The 20,703-nt window shown below is 36.0% G+C and overlaps 1 protein-coding gene across 1 annotated transcript in view; it reads left to right on the forward strand.

Moving 5' to 3' along the window:
• cacna1c (calcium channel, voltage-dependent, L type, alpha 1C subunit) overlaps positions 1-20,703 on the forward strand; it is a 615,084-nt gene that overhangs the window by 466,106 nt on the left and 128,275 nt on the right. The window contains exon 30 of the mRNA XM_059978076.1: positions 9,102-9,185. Within this exon, the coding sequence (XP_059834059.1) occupies positions 9,102-9,185 (84 nt within the window). The remainder of the gene's footprint in view (positions 1-9,101; positions 9,186-20,703) is intronic.

Genomic DNA, 20,703 nt, shown 5'->3' on the forward strand with positions numbered 1-20,703 from the left:
TACTGGAGGAACTCTGCAAGTCAGGCAGCTTTTGTGGAATGGAATGAACAGTCTACGCTTTGGGCCAAGACCCTTCATCAGGATTGGGAAAAAAGGGGCAGAATAATTTTATTTTGAGTTATGCATTGCAACATTCAGCAAGACGTGTCAGTACCCTCATTAACTATAACAAATTGCTTAAACTATTCTACGTATAGATCCTTACCTTAGCTGGTTGCTGCATATGATTATTCTTGGAATTGTCAGTTTGACTGGAAGGACTTATTGAATTTGACTGAACGGGAAGATGACTCCTCTGACTAATCAGGTCAGCTCTTGTTCTGAGTGTAGTAGCAATGTTAATACCTCCTTACCTTTATTCCCATTGACCACCAAAACAATGTTCTCCTAATTGGTCACGTTTGCTCATTGTTTTCTTGTTACATGGGCCGAGGTTCCAATGTCTTGGATAATCTTATGCAAGATTTATTAGACTACTGTTCTCTTGTATATTCTAAATCATCTTTCAGTTGCTAAAATAAAGTACAAATCAATATTAGGATCTAGTCTAATGGTTTTCAGCAATTGTAAGTTGTACTTTGAAAGAAAGGGGTTTTTTTCTGTTCAGTTTGTTGAGGCCAAGAGAATAATTCCATAAATCACCTACCTTAATGATGCAGGAGCATATGGAAATCAGTCCTCCAGAAACGACCCCTGGGAAGGGGGCGGAACGGTAGCGTAACAGTTAGTGTAACACTGTTACAGCCACGGTGACCCTGTTTCAATTCTGCCACTCTCTTTAAAGGATTTGTATTCTTTCCCCCTGACCATGTGAGTTCTTCTGGGTGCTCCAGTTTCCTCCCACATTCCAAAGATGTGCGAGTTAGTAGGTTAATTGGTCACATGGTTGCAATTGGGAGACACAGACTCATTAGGCTGAAAGGCCTATTACCTTGCTGTATCTCCAAATGAATATAAGTAAGTGCAGATGGGTAAACCCAGCAAGATCTGGCCATTCATAAAATGTTAACAATCAATGATGGCTTGAGAAGAGATGCAAAATACATCTACTGTTTAGCATGTTCAAAAGAATAATCAACACATTGTCAAGTTGTACTATTCTCCTACATACCACTCTCAAGATAGTCTCTGAAAATAGTTCCTCCATTTTCTATGATAGTGCAGTTCATTAACACAACAGCAGCAGAGATTAAATTGCATAATGTTAAAAACAAAATGCTGGCAGAACTCAGCAGGCCAGACAGCATCTATGGGAGGAGGTAGTGACGACGTTTCGGGCCGAATACCTTCCATGTTACTTCACTCCTGATGAAAGGTTTCGGCCTGAAACGTTGTCTCTACCTCCTCCCATAGATGCTGTCTGGCCTGCTGAGTTCTGCCAGCATTTTGTGTTTTTATTTATTTCCAGCATCTGTAGATTCACTCGTGTGCCTTTGCATAATGTTGTTCATTTTGATAGCTCGTCAGGTTTTCTAACAGGTAAGGCCACGGATAAGCATTTTTTTCACAATATAAAAGCAGAAAGAATTTGATCTCTAAAACACCTATTAAAAATCCATTCACTAAATGTTAGAAATTGACTTGTATTAATATTCACTATAAATCTTTGGCTCTATTCTTTAATGTTTTCTTTGGCCAGTAAATGTAAATTGTGTGAAGCCCTACCTGCTGAGCAAAAGTCAGACTATTATGAATCAGATTTTTGCAATGAGGAGTAACAGATATTATCTTTGTCCCGGTAGAACCTAAAACTCATACATGAGGAAAATAAAAACAACTTCATGAGGGAAATACTGTATTTAAGGTTTATATAGTGGAAATAGAGTAGAGAATCAGACATTTAAAGTTGAGTCTGCTGTACAGTTCCTTGTAACATGTTCATTTGTGTATTAAATATTTATTCCTAAATCATGTCAAAAACATGAATTTAGGTCTTCATTAGTGACCTTATGAGATATCTGTGCAAAATGTCAGGCAGAAAGTTGATCATGAGAGATCATATGCTTACAACCCAACTTGGAAAATTTCCTTTTGATCAATTTAAGTATAGAAAAATAGACAAATTCTAACAGGTGTGAATTTACCTGTTATATTGTCCTTTCATTGTTATACTGTAACAATACTTAAAAGCCAGGCAGTTGACTCCTCAATGAATCCATTGCAGATCTTTTTCTTATTTAATTGTATCATTGGAAGCTAACATGAATGATATCTGTCCTTGTGTTAATTTTGTAAATTGTCATCTAATGCCTAGGTGTCTGCATCCCACAAATATTTTCTAAGCAATTGTCACATAAATTTCAAAATGGCCATTTACTTTTCTCCTGAAAAACACCCATCCAAAGGCTGAAAATATAGGCCATCTGGGTACTGTGACAGCTACCTCACATTTCCAGTGGCCCAGGTTGAACCCTGAAGTCCAGTGCTGTCTGGAGTTTGCATGATTTGCAACTGCTTGACGATTAGCCCGGAATCCATAGCGCATTGAGCCTGTTGGATGACTCGATGACAATCATTGGGTTTCTTAATCACAATTCAAGTTCGAGGAATAAAGCCATTGAAATAGCAAATTGCTGTCCTTTACAAACTGTAGGATACCATTTTCCAGTAGAAAACACTAAAGCATGAGCTATATAACTTAACAATTAGTTACATCAGGTGTTGAGCTAACCAGTATTCACAAAAGAAGTAGCTTGAGGCTCCTTTTCAGAAAATAAACAAAAGATACTTATTTTGAAGGTTCAGTTTGTATGTTGGAGATCAGATACCTATTCACAAAGGAACCTCGTATGCAAATTGCTATTTTTGTTTACCTCTGTTGCAGAGTTCTGGAAATGATGTGTATTAACTTTTTCAATAGCCATTACTAGATAGTATGCAGGACCCAGGGATGGGATAAACTAACTTGAGTGCAAAGAAGGATTCTCTGCACAGCCATTCAAAAGGCTGAAGTAAATGCAGAACAACCTATATGTAGGTAGTTGAGCCAAAATGTTGCATTGAGACCTAAGTAACTTTTGGCCTGGAAATTGACCATGCATTCAGAGTAGTTTTCTACTTTCATCCACCCATTAAAGCAAATAGATTCAGTAAATAAGCACAAATAGAGCTGATATAGATCAGCAACTATAATTTATTTTTAATATTTAAACAATACAATTATGAGAAGAGTACCCCTTCTTGCTTGAAGATCGTTGTGGATTATATGGTCTGTGGCTTCTTCTGGTTGACTGGGGTTGTACACTGGAGACTTCATTAACATTTGACCATTTCTGTACATTTGTATGAATGATCATTAGAGTAGTCTATGAGCATTGGACTAATAACAAGGTGTTGACTTAGTTTTTTTCTATCTATTTTAGTTCATTGGGGTTGAATTTGTGTGACTGAAGGACAATCATGACTGCTAAGAATCAGTCATGATCAAATGGCAGAGCACACTCAATGGGCTGAATGGCCTAATTCTGCTCCGATGTCTTATGGTTTTATGGAAAGGCCTGAGCAGCTTTAATCAAATGTGAAGAGCAGGGAGGCAATTGATTTCTTAGTTTGCAGGGATTAGGTAGACCGCTGCTTCACAATGAGTGGGTGGAGAGCAATGTGTGACAACATGGGCACCTAGGATCTTGTGGTGGAACTTAGGATTCCAGTAATGCATCACATCTGAATTTTCATCACTTCACTAAATCATGTGTGATATCTTCTGGTGCAAACTGCACATCAGAACTAATTTCTAGCAGATATCTGGAATCAGTTTAATCTCTGCAGACTTGTCATAACCTGGATTAAAGGTCTGATATTGCATTTTTACAATGCCGTCTTGCCTCTAAGCACTGCACCTGCTGAATAATAGTTTTGGGTCTTCTGGACTGAGATGGGTTCAGTTCACTCTGGTTTTTCAAACACCACAAAGTTCAGTGCTCTTACCAATGTTCTTTGAAGGAGGTGTACTCAAGCTGCTGATGAAATTGCTCAAACTTATCCCAATGAATAATCTAGCCCTGGTACTGCAGATCAACACCCTCACTTCCATCATCCACCTTGAATGTGAACTGAAATAACACAGAGGAATATTACTAGAAATGAAGACACTGAAAGAGGAACAGTCACTACCACCTTGATAATAGGAATTCAAGACTATTACAACACTTAGGGTGTTTTAAGTGACATTTGGATAGGCAATATGAATGAGCAGAAAATAGAAGGATATGGACATTATGTAGGCAGAAGAGGTTAGTTTAGTTATTTAATTACTAATTTAATTGGTTCTGCACATCACTGCAGGCCGAAGGGCTTGTTCCTATGCTGTACTGTTCTGCGTTGTATATTCTATGACCCTCTTTAAGCTCTTACGGAATGACGTTTCACTGCATGCAAATTTTCAATGACCACTTGAAGGAAGGTCCCTGGGTCCAGAAACCAGAAAACTCAGGCTGAGAAGTAATAACATCAGTGCTACAGATATCTGCGTTGTCTCTCGTGTACTGCAAAGCCAAGTACTCAACCAGAAATAATCACTCACTACCTATTTGACTTCATAAACTGATGAGCATTTTATTTTAACAGGCTTGTTAGGGTATCTTTTGTTCACTTGAAACATGAAATAATGAAAGTGCGTAGAATAACTTATTGCAGTTTGTTTAAGAAGGTTACTCGGTGATATAGCAGTGACTGGAGCAAGGCTTAGGAGGGCCACCAGAGAGGTGGCTGAAGAGGCAGAAAAGTGAGGCTCTTGGCTGTGGCTGAGGAGGAAATTTGGGGATATTCTAACCTCATTGAAAGCTGAAGGAGGTGGTAGGGAGATGTAGCTGCCAATGCTCCGCCACCGGGAGAGATACCAGGGCTAGGGGAGTGAGGCATCAATGAATGGTGGTCTCCAGCTGATGACCCTGCAGCTGATTTAAGGGCACTGCTGGAGGTGTGGCGGGAAACAACGTCTTATTCAGTTGCTCCTCAGTCACTCCAGCCCAGTTTGAGTCGCAGAAATGCAAGAATCTAAATTATTCCTGCTGTTTTACAGACAACCAGTATATCAGGATTAGAGCTAAATTACAAGTGGAGGAAATGCTCTCTTACTTCAGCATTGCAAATGTGAAAACTAGCAACTATTGAGCAACAATGCCACTGTAACAGAATTTAATCATCTTCTAATTTATGTATGATTAGTTGACAATTTGTTGATGGAAATCACAGGATGAAGGAGTCTGCCTATAATTACAGCAATTATACTTGAAGAAACATTCACAACAAGGAAGTAAAAACAATAGGTTTCATAAATTGGAAAACTCTTCTTATTGGATATGCTGATAAAATTAATTGAGCTGCTATTATTACTGCTATGAAGATGTATGAAGATGTTTCTAGCTAATCAATGGTACTCAAGGAAATCGCTTCATTTTTCACATGGTCCTTTGGTAAAGGGATAATTTCCTAAGAAACAGATTTTCAACACCATGAACTGCTCTCAGGTAGTCTTGGAAGACAGGATTGCTGCCAGGAAAAATAAATTCCCATTCAGCGTTTTCATTTGGAAAAATACCATCTCTAAATTATCAACAATGCAGTGTTATTTTAGTAAATGATGCATATTTTCAAATAATATGTGTGGTTATAATAAGTAAATAATACTTAACTATTCAATTTTCTTTCCACACTGTTTTAACATTAAGGCAATTATCTCAGAGGAATTTGCTGTTGATCACATAAATTAAAATGTTCAGTTTTATATGCCAAGCATTACTTTTGTCTTTGAACTTTGTGAACTCACAAGATGAGCCTGGGCAAGACTCCTTTTAGTTCTCCTCCATACCTCTGATCTTCCCTGGCAGTAGGGTAGGTAATAAAAGAATGAAATTAGATATGCTCTTCTATTTACTTTGGGAACAGTTTATTGAATCAGTTCATTTGTAGCATTTGACCACATCATTTTCTTTCCTCTTTTGCCTCTTGGTAAGAATTATACAAAATGTTGAATGAGTTTGCTTCATTTGCTTTCTTAACCCTATGAAATGCAATTTTCTGTACTTGAATTTGTGTACATTTTAAACATTTAATCAGCTTGTCTTAATAAAACATTCCATTTATTTATTTAACAAAATTATGTGTGGGTTTTAACCCTGGCTGTACAGATGGCACTAACCTATCTATCTAGTTGTCTTTGGTTTATTTATATTGAAAGAGGATCTGACTTTTTTTTCCTTAAAATAAAGGATATCAAAGGTTTTTTATGTCTTCTGAATGTGAAACATTACAATTTTGATCAATATGGTTCTGGAAAAGAGTGGAGTGGTCTAACACATGTCGAAAAATTACATCATTTCTTTCCTAGTAAATGATGAGTCTTTGGCTCCTCACCCGACTTCCAAGCGGTTTTCTTCTTAGCCCTCTCACGAAGGCACTGATGTTTTCTGAGGACAGCCATCCAATATGCTTCAGATCAGTTTTCTTCTGTGAGCCATGCCAGTGAAAATTGGCAGCTTATTCATTCATGAAGTCTGACCCAATTTATCCTTATCCTGCTGTGTGCATACGCAAACCTTGCAGCTGATGCTGCTGGATGACAGTCAGGAGCAGAAAGCCCAGCTAATATTTCTCCTTTCACCCTCAGGACAATGGAAGGCTATTGGCTATGGTCAAATACCATCCCTTTAAAATTTATATAATGTCAAAATTGAACATTTTAATGAGCCAGAAGCTCCCCAGAATGCCTTTCTAAACTGCAATGAAAGTGTTATATTAGACATCACCACAGAGTAGGCTAGTAAAATAGTTATATGATGCACATTGTTTTGTAAACTGGAAATAGCATGGCTTGCATGGTGTTAACCTGACTACAATGGGAAGAGCATAAATCTTCAGTCCCATTATAAACAGTAAACACAAACCTTGTCACTTTGTCACTTAGCCAAACATTCAAGAAAAATTAACTGGATGAAACTTTGAATGCAATTTGCTATGTATATCTAAAATAATGTAAATTTGCTGCATTCTAACTGGATCCTAACTGAAATAATGTAGATTGATAAGAAAAACTGGTCAGGGTGTGTTCACACTGGGGAGCAATATGGCATTACAGATTACTGTCATTCCTCTTGTTCAATATTACAATATCTTAACTTCCCTGCCAATAAAGGATTAGAAAGCAGAAAATATCCTTAAATGATTTTCAAACAAATATTACAAACATGTTCAACTGACAGAATAAAAAATAAGTACAGGCATTGGGAGAAGTTTAAAGCTTGTATGCCATATTTTGAGAGTAAGAATTATTTTCTGGCCATGCTGGAAGACATCACTCTCATTAAATCAGAGATGTGGCACTAAAATTAAACACCCATAAATATAATTATCCATCGATCATCAAAATTACTTGAGTTCTCAACAGAAAACTAGAGATTTTGCTATTTTGATACATCTGAACTTTTTTTATGAATGTAAGAAGTGCAATCTAAACCAAGGTTTATGTTTAGAATGCTTCAGCATTCCATATTGAAGAAAATCTTTGCCTTGCAAAGATCTTACCTTTGACAGGTAAATTTAATCTATTTTTTTCTGTAATTTATTTTGGAGCATTGTCCATAGAAATGTGTAATTTGCTAACATTGGTGTGAATTGAGTCCTAGAGTATTCAAGCCCATACCTCAGTTTTGTAATAAGTCAGTAATGAACAATGTTGATGCTCAGGTATCTTGTTTTCTGACCTGTGAGGAGCAACAATTTGACCCACATGGTACAAGTCTAATAGTGATGCAGGAACAGTAAAGTCTGAGGATGTATGTACAGCAATCATTGAAGATGACTGGACATTTTAAGAAAGCTCTTTAGAGAATGGTAAATAAGATCCTTGGTTTTATCAGTAGAATAAAAGTAATAAAGAATGTGCTAATTTTATAAGCAGGTTGTAGTCTAACCAGTGAGGAAAAAAGCAGCCTTGATTCTAATGTCTATTTTAATCTAACAATATAAATTCCTGAAATAGTTTTGAAAAATATTCCCTCAGATTTTAAAAGCAATTTCTTTAAATTTTGTTAAGTAATACTTATTCATTTAAGATCACCCTAAGTTTTATTAAGATTGTTAAAGTTAATAAAATGAGATAAATGTTGACAAATAGTTAGAAAAATGTTACCAAATGTCTTCATACTGCTGCCAGTGCAGTTCTTGGCCTTGAATAAATTCACTTCTCATTAATGTTCTATAAATATTTTCCTCTCTGGCTGTGCTGTGCCTGAGAATGCTGTTTTTAACATTACCCACGCCCTGGTCCCCAAACTATTTGTGTATTAGCTATTCATGATTAAATTTAATAACTTTTCAATGGATTGGATAGAAATCATACGTACAAATGATACTTATGAGATTGGCATACTCATAAATTTTTGATTCAAAATGATCTGTAAGTACCCTCACTAAAACTATATTTTATGTTGTTAAATTATGCTAAATTTTCTTAATAGTGTGAAACATACTTTATACTAACTATTGTGAATAACCTAATGCTGTATTTTATTTTCAAATCAGGACACAAAAGACTAACAGTTAAAAGCTAACAACATAGTTTAAAATACACCAACTATATTTCTGGAAGAGCTACAAATTAACTATTACGATCAAATCATTAATTAAAGAAAACTTTGAAATAGCATGTGTTGCTGTAAAATTTATCCTGTAACACTGTCATCAGATATTGTGAAATTTTTCCCAGTGTCAGTAATCCGGCATGAATCAGATGCATGACAGACCCTTCTGAGAAGAAAATTAATGGAAAACTTCAACCTTTCCTTAAAGTAGACTGGGTAAAGGTCTGGACCAAATTGCTTACCATTTGGGTGGTGTAAAATCCAAAGAAACCAAAAAAGTGGAGAAAATAAAAATATTTTAATCAAAGAAAGCTTTCCATCAATCATAAAATTGTAAATACGTCATGATATAAAGAATTGATTTGGGCCAGGATAGATACTACAAATGGTGTAAAACTGTGTTGTTGAGCTGACTTGAGGTTTTCGAATGTGAAGATATTTGCCATATAAAGTCTTGTATAAGACGAACTTCTAACCTGCCTTTCACCCCCCCCACCCCCAATCCCCACCTGCATCATGTAGGGTTACTTTAGTGATCCCTGGAATGTTTTTGACTTCCTCATCGTAATTGGCAGCATTATAGACGTCATTCTGAGTGAGATCAATGTGAGTATATATGATACCCTTCCAGATCACTCCTATGTGTTTTTCATTGTTTCTTAACCAATTTCACCTTGTCAGATATTTAAGTCTGCAAGTTTCAAGACACAGGCTCTCTCATGGAACTGGCAAGTCATCAGAGTTAGGAAGTCATCGCAGGTCAAATCGGAGCAGACTCATTTGTGAAAACTTATAAATTTTGTACTATAAGGAAATGGTTTAACGTGGCCCAACTGGCCCATTCTGAAGCCCTGGATATATAGGTAACAAAGGGTTGAGGGACATCTCTTCATAGATGATCTTTTCCGTAAGAGCAAATACTGTGCACATGTAACCTCTTTCTCTTATTTTCTCTTCTCTTCCCTTTTTTTATTTTTTATTCTTCCCTCCTCTTTTTTTCCATTTTCTTTCTCTTTTTCACATGCAGCACTATTTTTGTGATGCATGGAACACATTTGACGCCTTAATTGTTGTGGGTAGCGTTGTTGATATAGCAATCACAGAGGTGAACGTAAGTAACCATCTCAATCAACATGCCTGCTCCACTCCTATTTGTTTTATTTTCAATTATGATTTTACGTTTGTAATGTCATTCTCCTTCCTGCCCCCAAACCTGGCATGACTTAAACTGTATAGCAGGTTCAGAGTGCAGCATTATGCCTACAGTGACTTTAATTTTGAATTATTCCAACTTCCAGATTAACAACTGCCATAAATGAAAACCAAAGATTACCTAATTTGACTAGTGTCACAAAAGGTCTTTTTTATAATCATAACTCTTTTGATAAGATAGCTTTAAATAAAATAGGTATCCAAAAAAGTAATCATCCATATTTAGAAGCATTTATAATACAGAGAACTTTCTGAACAACTGATGTTTTTGTAAAAAGGTGCTAAGCAAAAGAAAGGCAACTTACACAAGAAGAGCAGAAAATTAGTTTCAGGTTACAGTTACCTATCTTCCGTAGGCTTTGTGGATCCCTGTGACCTAGTTATCCATTCTCAATTTGTAGAAGATGTAAATTATTTGTAGGTATGGAAAAAAACACAAAGGAGAACATGTAATCAAAATGCTTGTTTCTCCAAAAAAAAACTAAAAATCATGCTCTGTTCCTAAAATATGAAGTAATTTGCCTTCATCTTCTGAGGTCCTATGATTCTTGCTCCCTGCAATATAGTCGAAAAAATTCTAATCCCTTCTGAAAAGTGGTATTGGATAATTTTTCTTTATCTGGGAGAAAATCGTCACACTATTGTTGTAGATCCTGCCTAACTTCTTCTTATACCTATAGTAGGTGCATAAACTCCAATTACTTGTTAATATACTCCTCAGAAAGCAGTGTTGGAAATTAAAGTTACAAATAATTAAACATCCTGATTGATACTAAAAGAATTTCTGATTAACTTCCATTACAACTGAAACTTCAGTGTAATTAAAATTAGAAAGCTGTGTCATAAGATTGTGTGCACTTGAATACCTGTTATACAGTTAACAACTGAACTATGCGTTACCTCTCTATCACAAAGCATGATTTGGATTTTCTTAATGTGAGTAACTATGATACACTTATCTGTCAGAAGTCTTAGGCCAACATATCAATGCTTCTAGCAGTAATGTCTATGAAACCAGAACTCTGCAATTGTGTGCAACTGCTTCCAGCAGAAGTCCATTATTTCTTGAACAGACAATATAAAGCTGATTATTTAGAGGAAAAAGAAAGTTTGCTTCATAATTGGCTGAAGAGAATTAAACAAGTTAAAATTATACGGTAACCTATTTCAATAAATTTTCACTTCAGCTCCAGTTTCACTTCAGCACTTGCTGAAGCACCTGTATTAATAGCCTGCCAGTCTGTCATTTTGTCCGGAATTAAATAGAAAGTGAAGTATAATTGACAACAATTACAGGTGTCTTTATTTGCAAGCTTAATATTACAGTTTTGATGGAGATTATACCTCTTCAGTTCACATCGTTGTAATGTGGTGGACTATTTTGGCTAAATTTAAATTGTGTGCACTGTTGGATTTGGAGAGGTTTGGAGTGATTGCCTAAGGTGCACTGGGAGTGACAATTAGAATTGGAATCTAATTTCCAGCCTTTGCATTAAACCTTATTATGTATAGTGAGTGTTACAACCAAATAGGAGGTGAGTTGTCACATTTAATGCATTAGTTAATTTGAGAAATGTTATCAATGATTTACAAGTTTAGCCAGAGATATATGTTACTGGACTTTTGATAAAGACAGAGTGAGGACACTGGGCCTGTGGAAGGAAGTTTTGATGAACACATCTGTCAATAAGCGCTGCTAGCTCTCTGCTACTTTCTTAACTGCTTTTGTGACAGGCTTTGTTCATAAAAGCCATTGCTAGAACTCATTTGATCAACATTGTAGTTAGTCTGCAAGGTTTTGAGATTTCTGTGTCTGGGAGGCACTTTGAGCTCTAAACTATTACATCAGCAAGGGCATACGTTTGCTATTTTTCTTTGGAGCCCAGGTGAAGACCAAGAGGAACAGCAGTAAGAGTAACCTAAGATACTGCCTCATAGAAAGGAGAGGAACAACAGCTCACAGGAGGCTGTGCCTTCCTCATATGGTGTACATGTTGAGAAAAACCTTCCTCTTTTCTGAATACAAAAGCCTAAAGATGTTCTAAGCCATGTAAAAAGTTCTGGTAGACATGTGTAGCCTACTTCAACCGGAGTGAGTACCAGCCATCTTCTGTAATGTTGGATCATTTTAGGGCTCTGCTGGAGATAGCCCACATACACATTAGGCAAGAAATATTAAACCATGGAACAGACAATTCAGTTCACATTGTTTGTGAATACACTAATTAGAATGAACAGGTGCAATGCTCGCAGGCCCCACTGGTGCCAGCCATCACAAACTTGACAGTTAAGGCACTCTTCTCCTCCCCGGTCGTCCAGAAAGATGAGAGAACCAGAAGTACCACCTGTAATAATGCTTCACCCTGTAGCAGGGTGCTTTTCCTGGTCTTTTGACTTTTGGAGCTTAAAAGTTCATAATTTCCTAAACAACGCAGCATACATTCTTAGGGTGGTAACAAAAGCATATGGATTGTTAGGCTTTGTAGGTTGGGAGTAGAATATAAAAATTGAGATGTTATGTTGCAGCTTAATAAAACACTGGTTAGCAAAACTTGGAGTATTGTGTGCAGTTCTGGATGGATGTGGTTGTGCTAGAAAGAGTGTAGAAGAGACTCACCAGGATGTGTTCCTGTATTGGAGAACTTTAGTCGATGTGAAAGATTGGATAGATTGGGCTTGCTTTGTAAGAGTGGAGAAGGCTGATGGGTGACCCGATAGAAGTATATAAGATTATGAAGACATAGATAGGGTAGAGAGCCAAAATATTTTTCTCAGGTAGGTGTATCAAAAACAAGCAGACATTGGTTTAAGGTGTGAGGAAGGTATCTAAAATGGGATCTGAGGGATAGACTACACACAGAATGAGATGACAACGGTAATATTTTAAGACACTATTAAACGCTCAAATAGGCAAGGTACAGAAGGATATAGGCCTAATGTGGACAAAAGGGCCCGCATTACAATTGTGCACAACATTGAGATTTTGGCCTACCAGTAACACAAGGCACAGCACACAGTGGATGTGTTCCAAGCTCCAGAGCTTTGATTCATTGGCTATGCTCTGAGAACAGCAAGCTAATTTTGATATTTAGTGTACACATAATTCTGGGTAGTAGCTTCACTGATTAGCAACTCATATTTAGATACATGCTGTGCTATATTCCCTCTTGAACTATTCTTGGTCATTTTAACATGCAGAATATGTATGTGCTCTGAAATTAGAGATGATAGGGGATGTAGTGGATTGACCCACAGCACTCTAAAGATAATGCCACTGTGAATTGTTAGATTTGCTCTAAATCTAAACTATTTAGCGTTGTAGCAGTGTCATGCAACATAAAGGATGCCTTCAGTTTGAAGGCAGCATTTTGTTTTTATGAGGACAGGATAAAATTCTTTGAGTGTAAGTTCATCAGGCAATTACTTGACTCATCTGCAGGATATCTCTTTGGACTTAGGCATAAACATGACTCCAAAATGTTTTCAAGGAATCTTTTGACGACTATGCCCAGTAGTTAAATTCAAATCTGGTGCCTTGATTGATGCCGGATGATTGGGATTTTTCATACTCCATCTGTCATACTGGTTTGTAGCAACAAAGGGGGAGGGAATCAAAACCATGATTTTAAGGTGTAGGAGGGAAGATTTAAAAAGGACCTGATAGAGCAAATGGTACATATATGAAATGTACTGCCAGTGGAAGTGGTTGAGACAGGTGCAATAGCAACACTTAAAATACATTTAGACAAGTACATGCATAACAAAGGTTTGGAGGGATGTGAGCAAATGCGACTATCTTAGGCAAGCAACGTGGACAAATTGGGCCAAATAGCCAATTTCCATATTGTGTTACTCCATGGCTGAATGGGTCCCTGGGCCATTTTTGTAGAGTTTTGCTTCCCAAAAGGAAATTAATGAACCGATTACCAATATAAAGTTTTTAATTCCATATTATCCTTTAACCAAATACACATTCTCCACCTTCCACTACTTCATCCAAGTTCTAAATTATAAGCCTAATAACATAAATGTTATTTTACCACTTTATGCTACATGTTAGCAATTCATAACTTACCATTCAACACCAGAGTAATGATCCTTCCCAAGTCCCAATCAAAATATCCCAGGTTTAGATAATAAACTAACTGAATCATAGAAATATGGTTTATGTCTTCATCTTGTGATTTCAAACACAAAATTCTATGTGACTTATATCTTATGTGTTCTAAACAATGCTTCAGTTATTTCTTCTTAGTGGTCCTGGTAAAGCATTAATTATGATACCATCATAAAAATCCTATGCTATTTCAATATTAAATGGATTAATACAGTACAAAAGAAATTGCTGTCTGAGCAAACATAATCAGATACCCACTCCCAAAAGAGTTTACTCAGTCTGCAACCCCTAAAATAATTTGCATAATTTTATTAAATCCTACAGTAGTTTTAAATGGACTTCTGCTTTTAGCTGCCACATTGTGCATGTAGTCAAAAATGGTTTTGTCACATGTTACATTTGAATGTTTTTCCAGAAGGGAATTGAATTGAGATATGAAAAGAAACATCTTGATTTAAACAAGTGGCTTTCTTTGATTAAAACAATCTATATGCTTATTGTATGTATTCTGATATTTCATATGCTTATGTTACACTTATTCCTTAGCAAATACAACACATTTTTAAAGTACGAATAACTATAAAATCTGAATTGAAAATTTCATATTAACATACAGTAGAGTGGAACATACTGCCCAATGCATATGAACAATGTAATACAAATATTTCATTGTATCTGTTTTCAAGTCAAGCCACTCAGTTTTAAATCAAGTTTTGTCTATCAAGTCAAGTGAATAAGGTGTCTATGCTTTTAGCATGATTTTAAATCATGTAGATCCAACAGAAAATGTTTGCTCTGTCTGTCTTAAGTTGGCATGAATGATATGATAAAGAAAGCATTAATGTACATTTATAATGGAGACCCAAAATCTATTATCATACAATTTTACTCTTGAAATACAATCCTAGTAGGGAATAAAAATAATTCACAATTGTACATTTTAATTCATTTGCCAAAATAGACCATGTACATGTGAAATTACACCAATTTATAAGTTTTTATAAGCCCTGTATGTTGGCTGAGGATAGTTGGAAAGGGGATTGTAAAATGTAGTAGACATTTGGTATCGGAAAGTAGAAAGCAAAATAGATAAGATTTTTTCTCAGAAAATTCTCCCTAAAAATAATAATTTCCAAATAATGGTGATATCACTCATTAATGATCCTGCTTCTTTCATCAAAGTATTTGTGTCAGTATACAGACCTTTAGTTGTAAAGATCAAATTGGTAATCAATTCCACTAATATTGAGAAGGAAGCTCAAGGCCAAGAATACCAATATCTAATAGCACTCGTAGCCAACCTAAAGTTTTTAAAAGTAATTTTAATTATGAAAATGCAGAAACTTTTGTTGTTATGTTTATTCCAAATGACTAGTTATAAAGAAGAACCTTTCTCTTCCAAGAATGGACTACTATACCCTCGCGGGATTATTATCTGTTCGTTTTTAATCCTGGAAAAAGAATTTTTTACATTTTATTTAATTCTTACTGTAACAACTTTTATTCATTTGGATATTGTGTCCATATTTTGATATTGGCAAGAATGTAGGATTTGAACTCTTTTCCACAGTATTCTTTGCTAGTTTAGTATGCTTAAGATTTATTGTTTATGTGTTGGTGTATACTATTTCCTATGCTCCTTCATGTGTTCTTATAGATTGGCATTTACAAGTTCATTACCATTCACTGTGGTTCTCAATGTTTTAAACAAAATGCAATCAATTCAGTAAAGTGATTTTATGTATATATTTGTGTAAAAATCAATTCACTTTATTTTTATTTAGTCTTATATTATTTTCATTTGAACAGGTTCATTATTTTGTGCTATATGAAAATATATTTAAATCATGTCAGATGGGTTAACATATATCACCACAGGAGAAATATTTTAATGGATTTTTTATTAAATCAGGCACTGAAATGTCCTTATAATAAGGAAAGAGATGGGGTTTTATTTTCAGAAACCATTTTCTTTCCTAGTATTTTTCCTTCCAGAGATTTTTATCATGATGGGAAATGTTCAAATTTAGAAATACAGTCCAATATTTAAGTGCAGGATCTCTACAGTCAGTGGGTAAAACATTTTAAAAAGGCATCAGTATATTCACTTTACCATATAAGTACTTCTTTGCTACATAATCTAAACATTTCTTTTTGAGTGTTTTTTTTTCCTGTTTGGAATCATGTATCTAATTTATTTTAACATTAGTAAGATGAAGAATTGTTTATTTCCATGGTAGGATTTTCACTCTTTGACAATGCACAATAAATTTATTTTCAAATCTATAACTTACCAAATTTCTTTACCATGATATTTTTATCATAAAAAAGTAAATAGAATATTTAGCTAAATATCTAAAAATGTAAAAGCCTATGCCAAGCAGAGGATGAAAAAGAGTTCTGGAAATACTCAGAAGAGTAGACATCATCTACGGACAGAAAGCACAGTTCACGTTTCAGATGCTGAAATTTCATCAGAATTCTGCTGAAAAATCATTGATCTGAAGCATTTGAACTTTCTCCACTAATACTCCTAGACTGCTGAGTATCACAGATATGTTTGTTTCAGTTTTAGTTTTACAGCATCTGTAGTTAATTGCATGACAAAATAACCATAAAGTTTATTCATGCTTTTACCAAATTTAAAGCTAACAATGGAGCTGGTAATTCAAATACAATATTATATATTTTAGAATGTAAGCACTCCTTTTTATCATTGCCAGAAATATGAAAGTATGATACAAACTGTCCAAAAATCAGGTACAAATTATTTCCATTCATTGACAACAGTATTGACAAACATCAAAATAAATCATTCAATATTTAATTTAATGGAAAGTACTGTTAGTAAAATTGGCAATCAGATACCCAGTGGCTTCATATGTTATGTTACTATCCATTTTAATTGTACAGGTAATAATTTGTTTTTAAAATCCAAAGAAAGACTATTCCTCTCTGGATTGATGCTCACCTAATAGTTGATTATAAACTATCAGAGTTAGTAACTCTAGGCTTGTCTGCCAGACTTCTTCTGCAATCACCCTATGATTTGAAAAACAGAAGAATTTGTTTAGCTATTCAAATGGTTATGTATTTACGTAAAGTGACAGTTTCAAGGTGCAAATGCATTGTAATAGTTTGAAATGCATGAAACCAGTTATGAGCCTTGCCCATTCTCGTCTTGCTTCCAACCTCTTCTACTTCCCTACCCTAGAGATTAAGCCCACAACCTTCCTGTGTGTAACACAGTTCAGAATTTTAGCCCAGAGGTGAGTTCCTTGCAGAATGGTGTGGATGGGGTTGGAGGTGGAGGATAATGTGGGAGGTGCAGTTGGTGAATTAGGAAACCTAGAAGAGTAGGCTTCTTAATTGACCTGTCGGGCATTAGGGCTGTCGGGGCTGTTTTGATTTACTACTATGTTTCTCTCAGTGCTCCTTCCTGCATGAACCCTGTCTCCCAAATGCCCTTAATAGCTAAAAACCTTTCACAACCATCTTGAATTCAAAAACTTATTGTCATCTCAATCTTGGGGAGCCAATCCTTTAATTTGTGAATGTGACCCCTGGTTCTAGACACTCAGCCAGGGGAAATTTCATCCCTGCATCCAATACTGCAAGAATTTTATATGTTACCCTTTAATTATTTTAAACTAATTAAGGGGATGAGAAATCCCATTCCCCCTATCCTGGAATAAATATTGTGAATCTTGGTGGCTGAATGTGATATCTAAGAAAGGACTGAGAAGAAGGCAATACTGAAGTTCTGTATGTGAAATAAATGCATAAGTGTATTTATGTATAAATGAGCACATACTAAGTTAATGACAGGGAGGTGTTGTATTCTCCCTTTAATTTAAATGAAGTGATATTGAAGTCAGTGCAATGGGTTGTGAACAGTTGATTAAAATTGCAAGCCTTGAAAAGTTTCTGTTAGCATTTAAAAGATGTTCTGTGATATTCAGAATAAGAATGGTGGAAAAATAAGTTAACCCAGTCTAAATGGTGAACATTGCATTTTGACACAAGTGGCTCAGCCTACTTCAACTTCCCTTTTGAGGTTGCCCGCGTGCAAGACTGAGTTACAGCTCTTGGATAGCTGAAACAAAACTGACTATTGTTTCTCTCCTTATGGTGTTATGTCAGGCTCCGCGCCCAAGCTTTGTTTTTCTGGCCTTGACTTCAGATAGCAAAATTATAGAAGCATTAATGAACCTGGAAGTGATGCTGTAAGCATCTCCAAGACCACCGTAAGATAAAAATGAGGAGTACTGAAAACACAAAGTGAGTCGGTAGCATTTGTATGGAGAGAAATGGGGTTAATATTTTAGGTAATTGACATCTCATCAGAACTAGGAAATGTAAGAGAGAAAAGGGGTCTATAATAAAGTGGAAACCAAGAAAGATAGAATGACCCAAGTGATGGTCAGACCTACTGAATGTGGATAGAAAAATTGTGTTTGTAGGAAACAAATGAAATGTGAAATAACAGAAGTGGAGAGATAAAAGTAACTGAATGCTGAAACTGTAGAGACATATAGGATTGGAATGACTGTATGAAGCACTTGAATATGATATTGACTTCTGTAGACTTTTATGTGTTAAGGTGGGGCATGAGGTGCTGTTTGAGCTTGCGTTGAGCTTTATTGGAACAGTAGGAAAGGCCAATAACAGAGATGTCAGAATAGGACTGGGATGGAAAATTAACTGTGACCAGCAACAGGAAGCTCAGAATCATTCTTGCAGACTACCAAGACTGTTCAGCAAAATGGTCTTGATGAATATATTTTACTTCCCCATCTGTAAGGAGTGTGTGTTCCCTGAATGACAGGACACAAGGAACTAAAATGGAAGGAAGATTCAGAGATGAACCACATGAGAGTGAGAGCAGGTTAGAAACTAGCAGCAAATATGAGTTCTATTTAAATCCAGGAAGCAGCACTCAAGTGGTTCTCAACAGTGGCTATTGCCTTTTAAACTCTTTACTAAAATTAATTTTAGTCCTCTCAAGTGGTCATAAATTCATCTTCAGTAGTATTATCACTCAAAACCAAAGGAATTATTTCAGTTTAATTAATTACCCTACAGGAAATCATAGCAGATCAGTGGTGGATTCAGATGGGCAAACCATATTTCTGCTTTGCAGATAAGATCCAAACCATAAAATCAAGAACTAGATAAGGTTGAAAAGGAGGAGATAATTGGACCAGATATGGGAATGTGACTTAATCCATAATTTGTAGCAATATGTTATGTTCTTGTTTTACATCATTTTATAGTTAAGCAGCAACATTTACAGTAATTTGGGAAATGAAGAATCAAAGTTAATGAATTATTGGAGATATTTTACAGTGGAGGATGAGGATCTCTGTAATGTCAAAGTGAATTAAAATGCAGAGAAAATAATTAATATTAAGTCACTGATAATGTGTGATAAGAAATGTTAGGAAAGAAATTCCTCTTTAGTTGTCAGTAATGAGCAGAACAAGAATATCAACTGTCAGACCTGCTGACATCCACTTCCGTGGAATTAATGAAATCAGTGTCAGGAGGTGCATACAATTGATGACCAATATGCTTATATCCAGTTTGACTCAATAACCAAGGGCAATTTACACCCCCCATTGACTTTGATTTTAAGTTGTCCCACACCAACCATCCCCACGACTGTCCCATGGGAAGGATAAAACTTCAAATATCTGACATTGCCCAGAACAAGCCACCTGATTTTTAAACAGTTAGTTGTGGCTAAGTGTTTATATATCTTAATAAGGCTGTATACCACAACTTCTAACACCCTTTCCAATTTGAAGGCTGTGGGTTGGGTTTTGCAGAGTTCAAGAAACCCAGCAGCTGAAGGGAAGCAAGATTGGTTGGATCCAGCAGGTAAGTGCCTCTACAGCACTATTTGCTTTTCTCTAGCCATTCAATTGACCCTATTTCTCAACCTATATTGATATTTCCTTTCCCAGCCCAAAATTGCTTCTTTCCCTTGATGCCCCCTGTGATTTCCCCAAACCCCCCCCCCACCCATCCAAACTCCAATTTCCGTTCTTAACCTTTGTCCTGATCCTCCAGTGACTCCGATCCTTCATCATCCTTAGCTTTGATCCTCTATAATCTGTGCTTTCAAACTCACCACCTTATCCATGTTCCTTGCTGCCCCCAACCCTCAGATCTGCCCCTTAGCCTGACTCCAGCTCCAGCTTATTAATGGGAGCCTGTTTAATAAGGACCTCAGAAGTGAAATTAAAATTTAGTTGATTTGAGCATGCCCATTGGCAAGTGGCCTTAGAACAGCATAACCTGATTTACACTAATGCTGTATTGACTCAACACATCTGGAATTATCCTATTAACTTCCTGGAGTGCAATGATTCAACCCAGGGATCGTTGCAAGAGCATGCCACCACAGAGTTAACTGACTTTCATCGTGGCAATGCAAAAAACAGTGCTGTGTTTATGAATTTTTATGCCATTGAATGTTAACTCTCTTGACATTGAGGTAGAAATATAAATAATGCAGGAGTTGAAATAGTGTTCATCTTTTTGAGAAAGGTGATACAGTCGTCTATCCTTCTGGTGGTAGCACAGTATTACGGGATTGGAAATCCCTTAAATACAAAATTAGCTGTATCTGATGTTTAGGTGAAGTCAGGGAGGGGAGGTAGAGGGGGGATTTGGGAGGATGAGGGGAGAATAAAAACATAGGATTTGTAGAAATGAAGGATGATGGTCAGTACAGACTTGGTGATGCATCTCTCAGTGATGCTGTGACTCTATAACTTGCCTAACTCC

The sequence above is a fragment of the Hypanus sabinus genome, chromosome 8 (assembly GCF_030144855.1).
Source record: "Hypanus sabinus isolate sHypSab1 chromosome 8, sHypSab1.hap1, whole genome shotgun sequence".
Taxonomy (NCBI): Eukaryota; Metazoa; Chordata; class Chondrichthyes; order Myliobatiformes; family Dasyatidae; genus Hypanus; species Hypanus sabinus.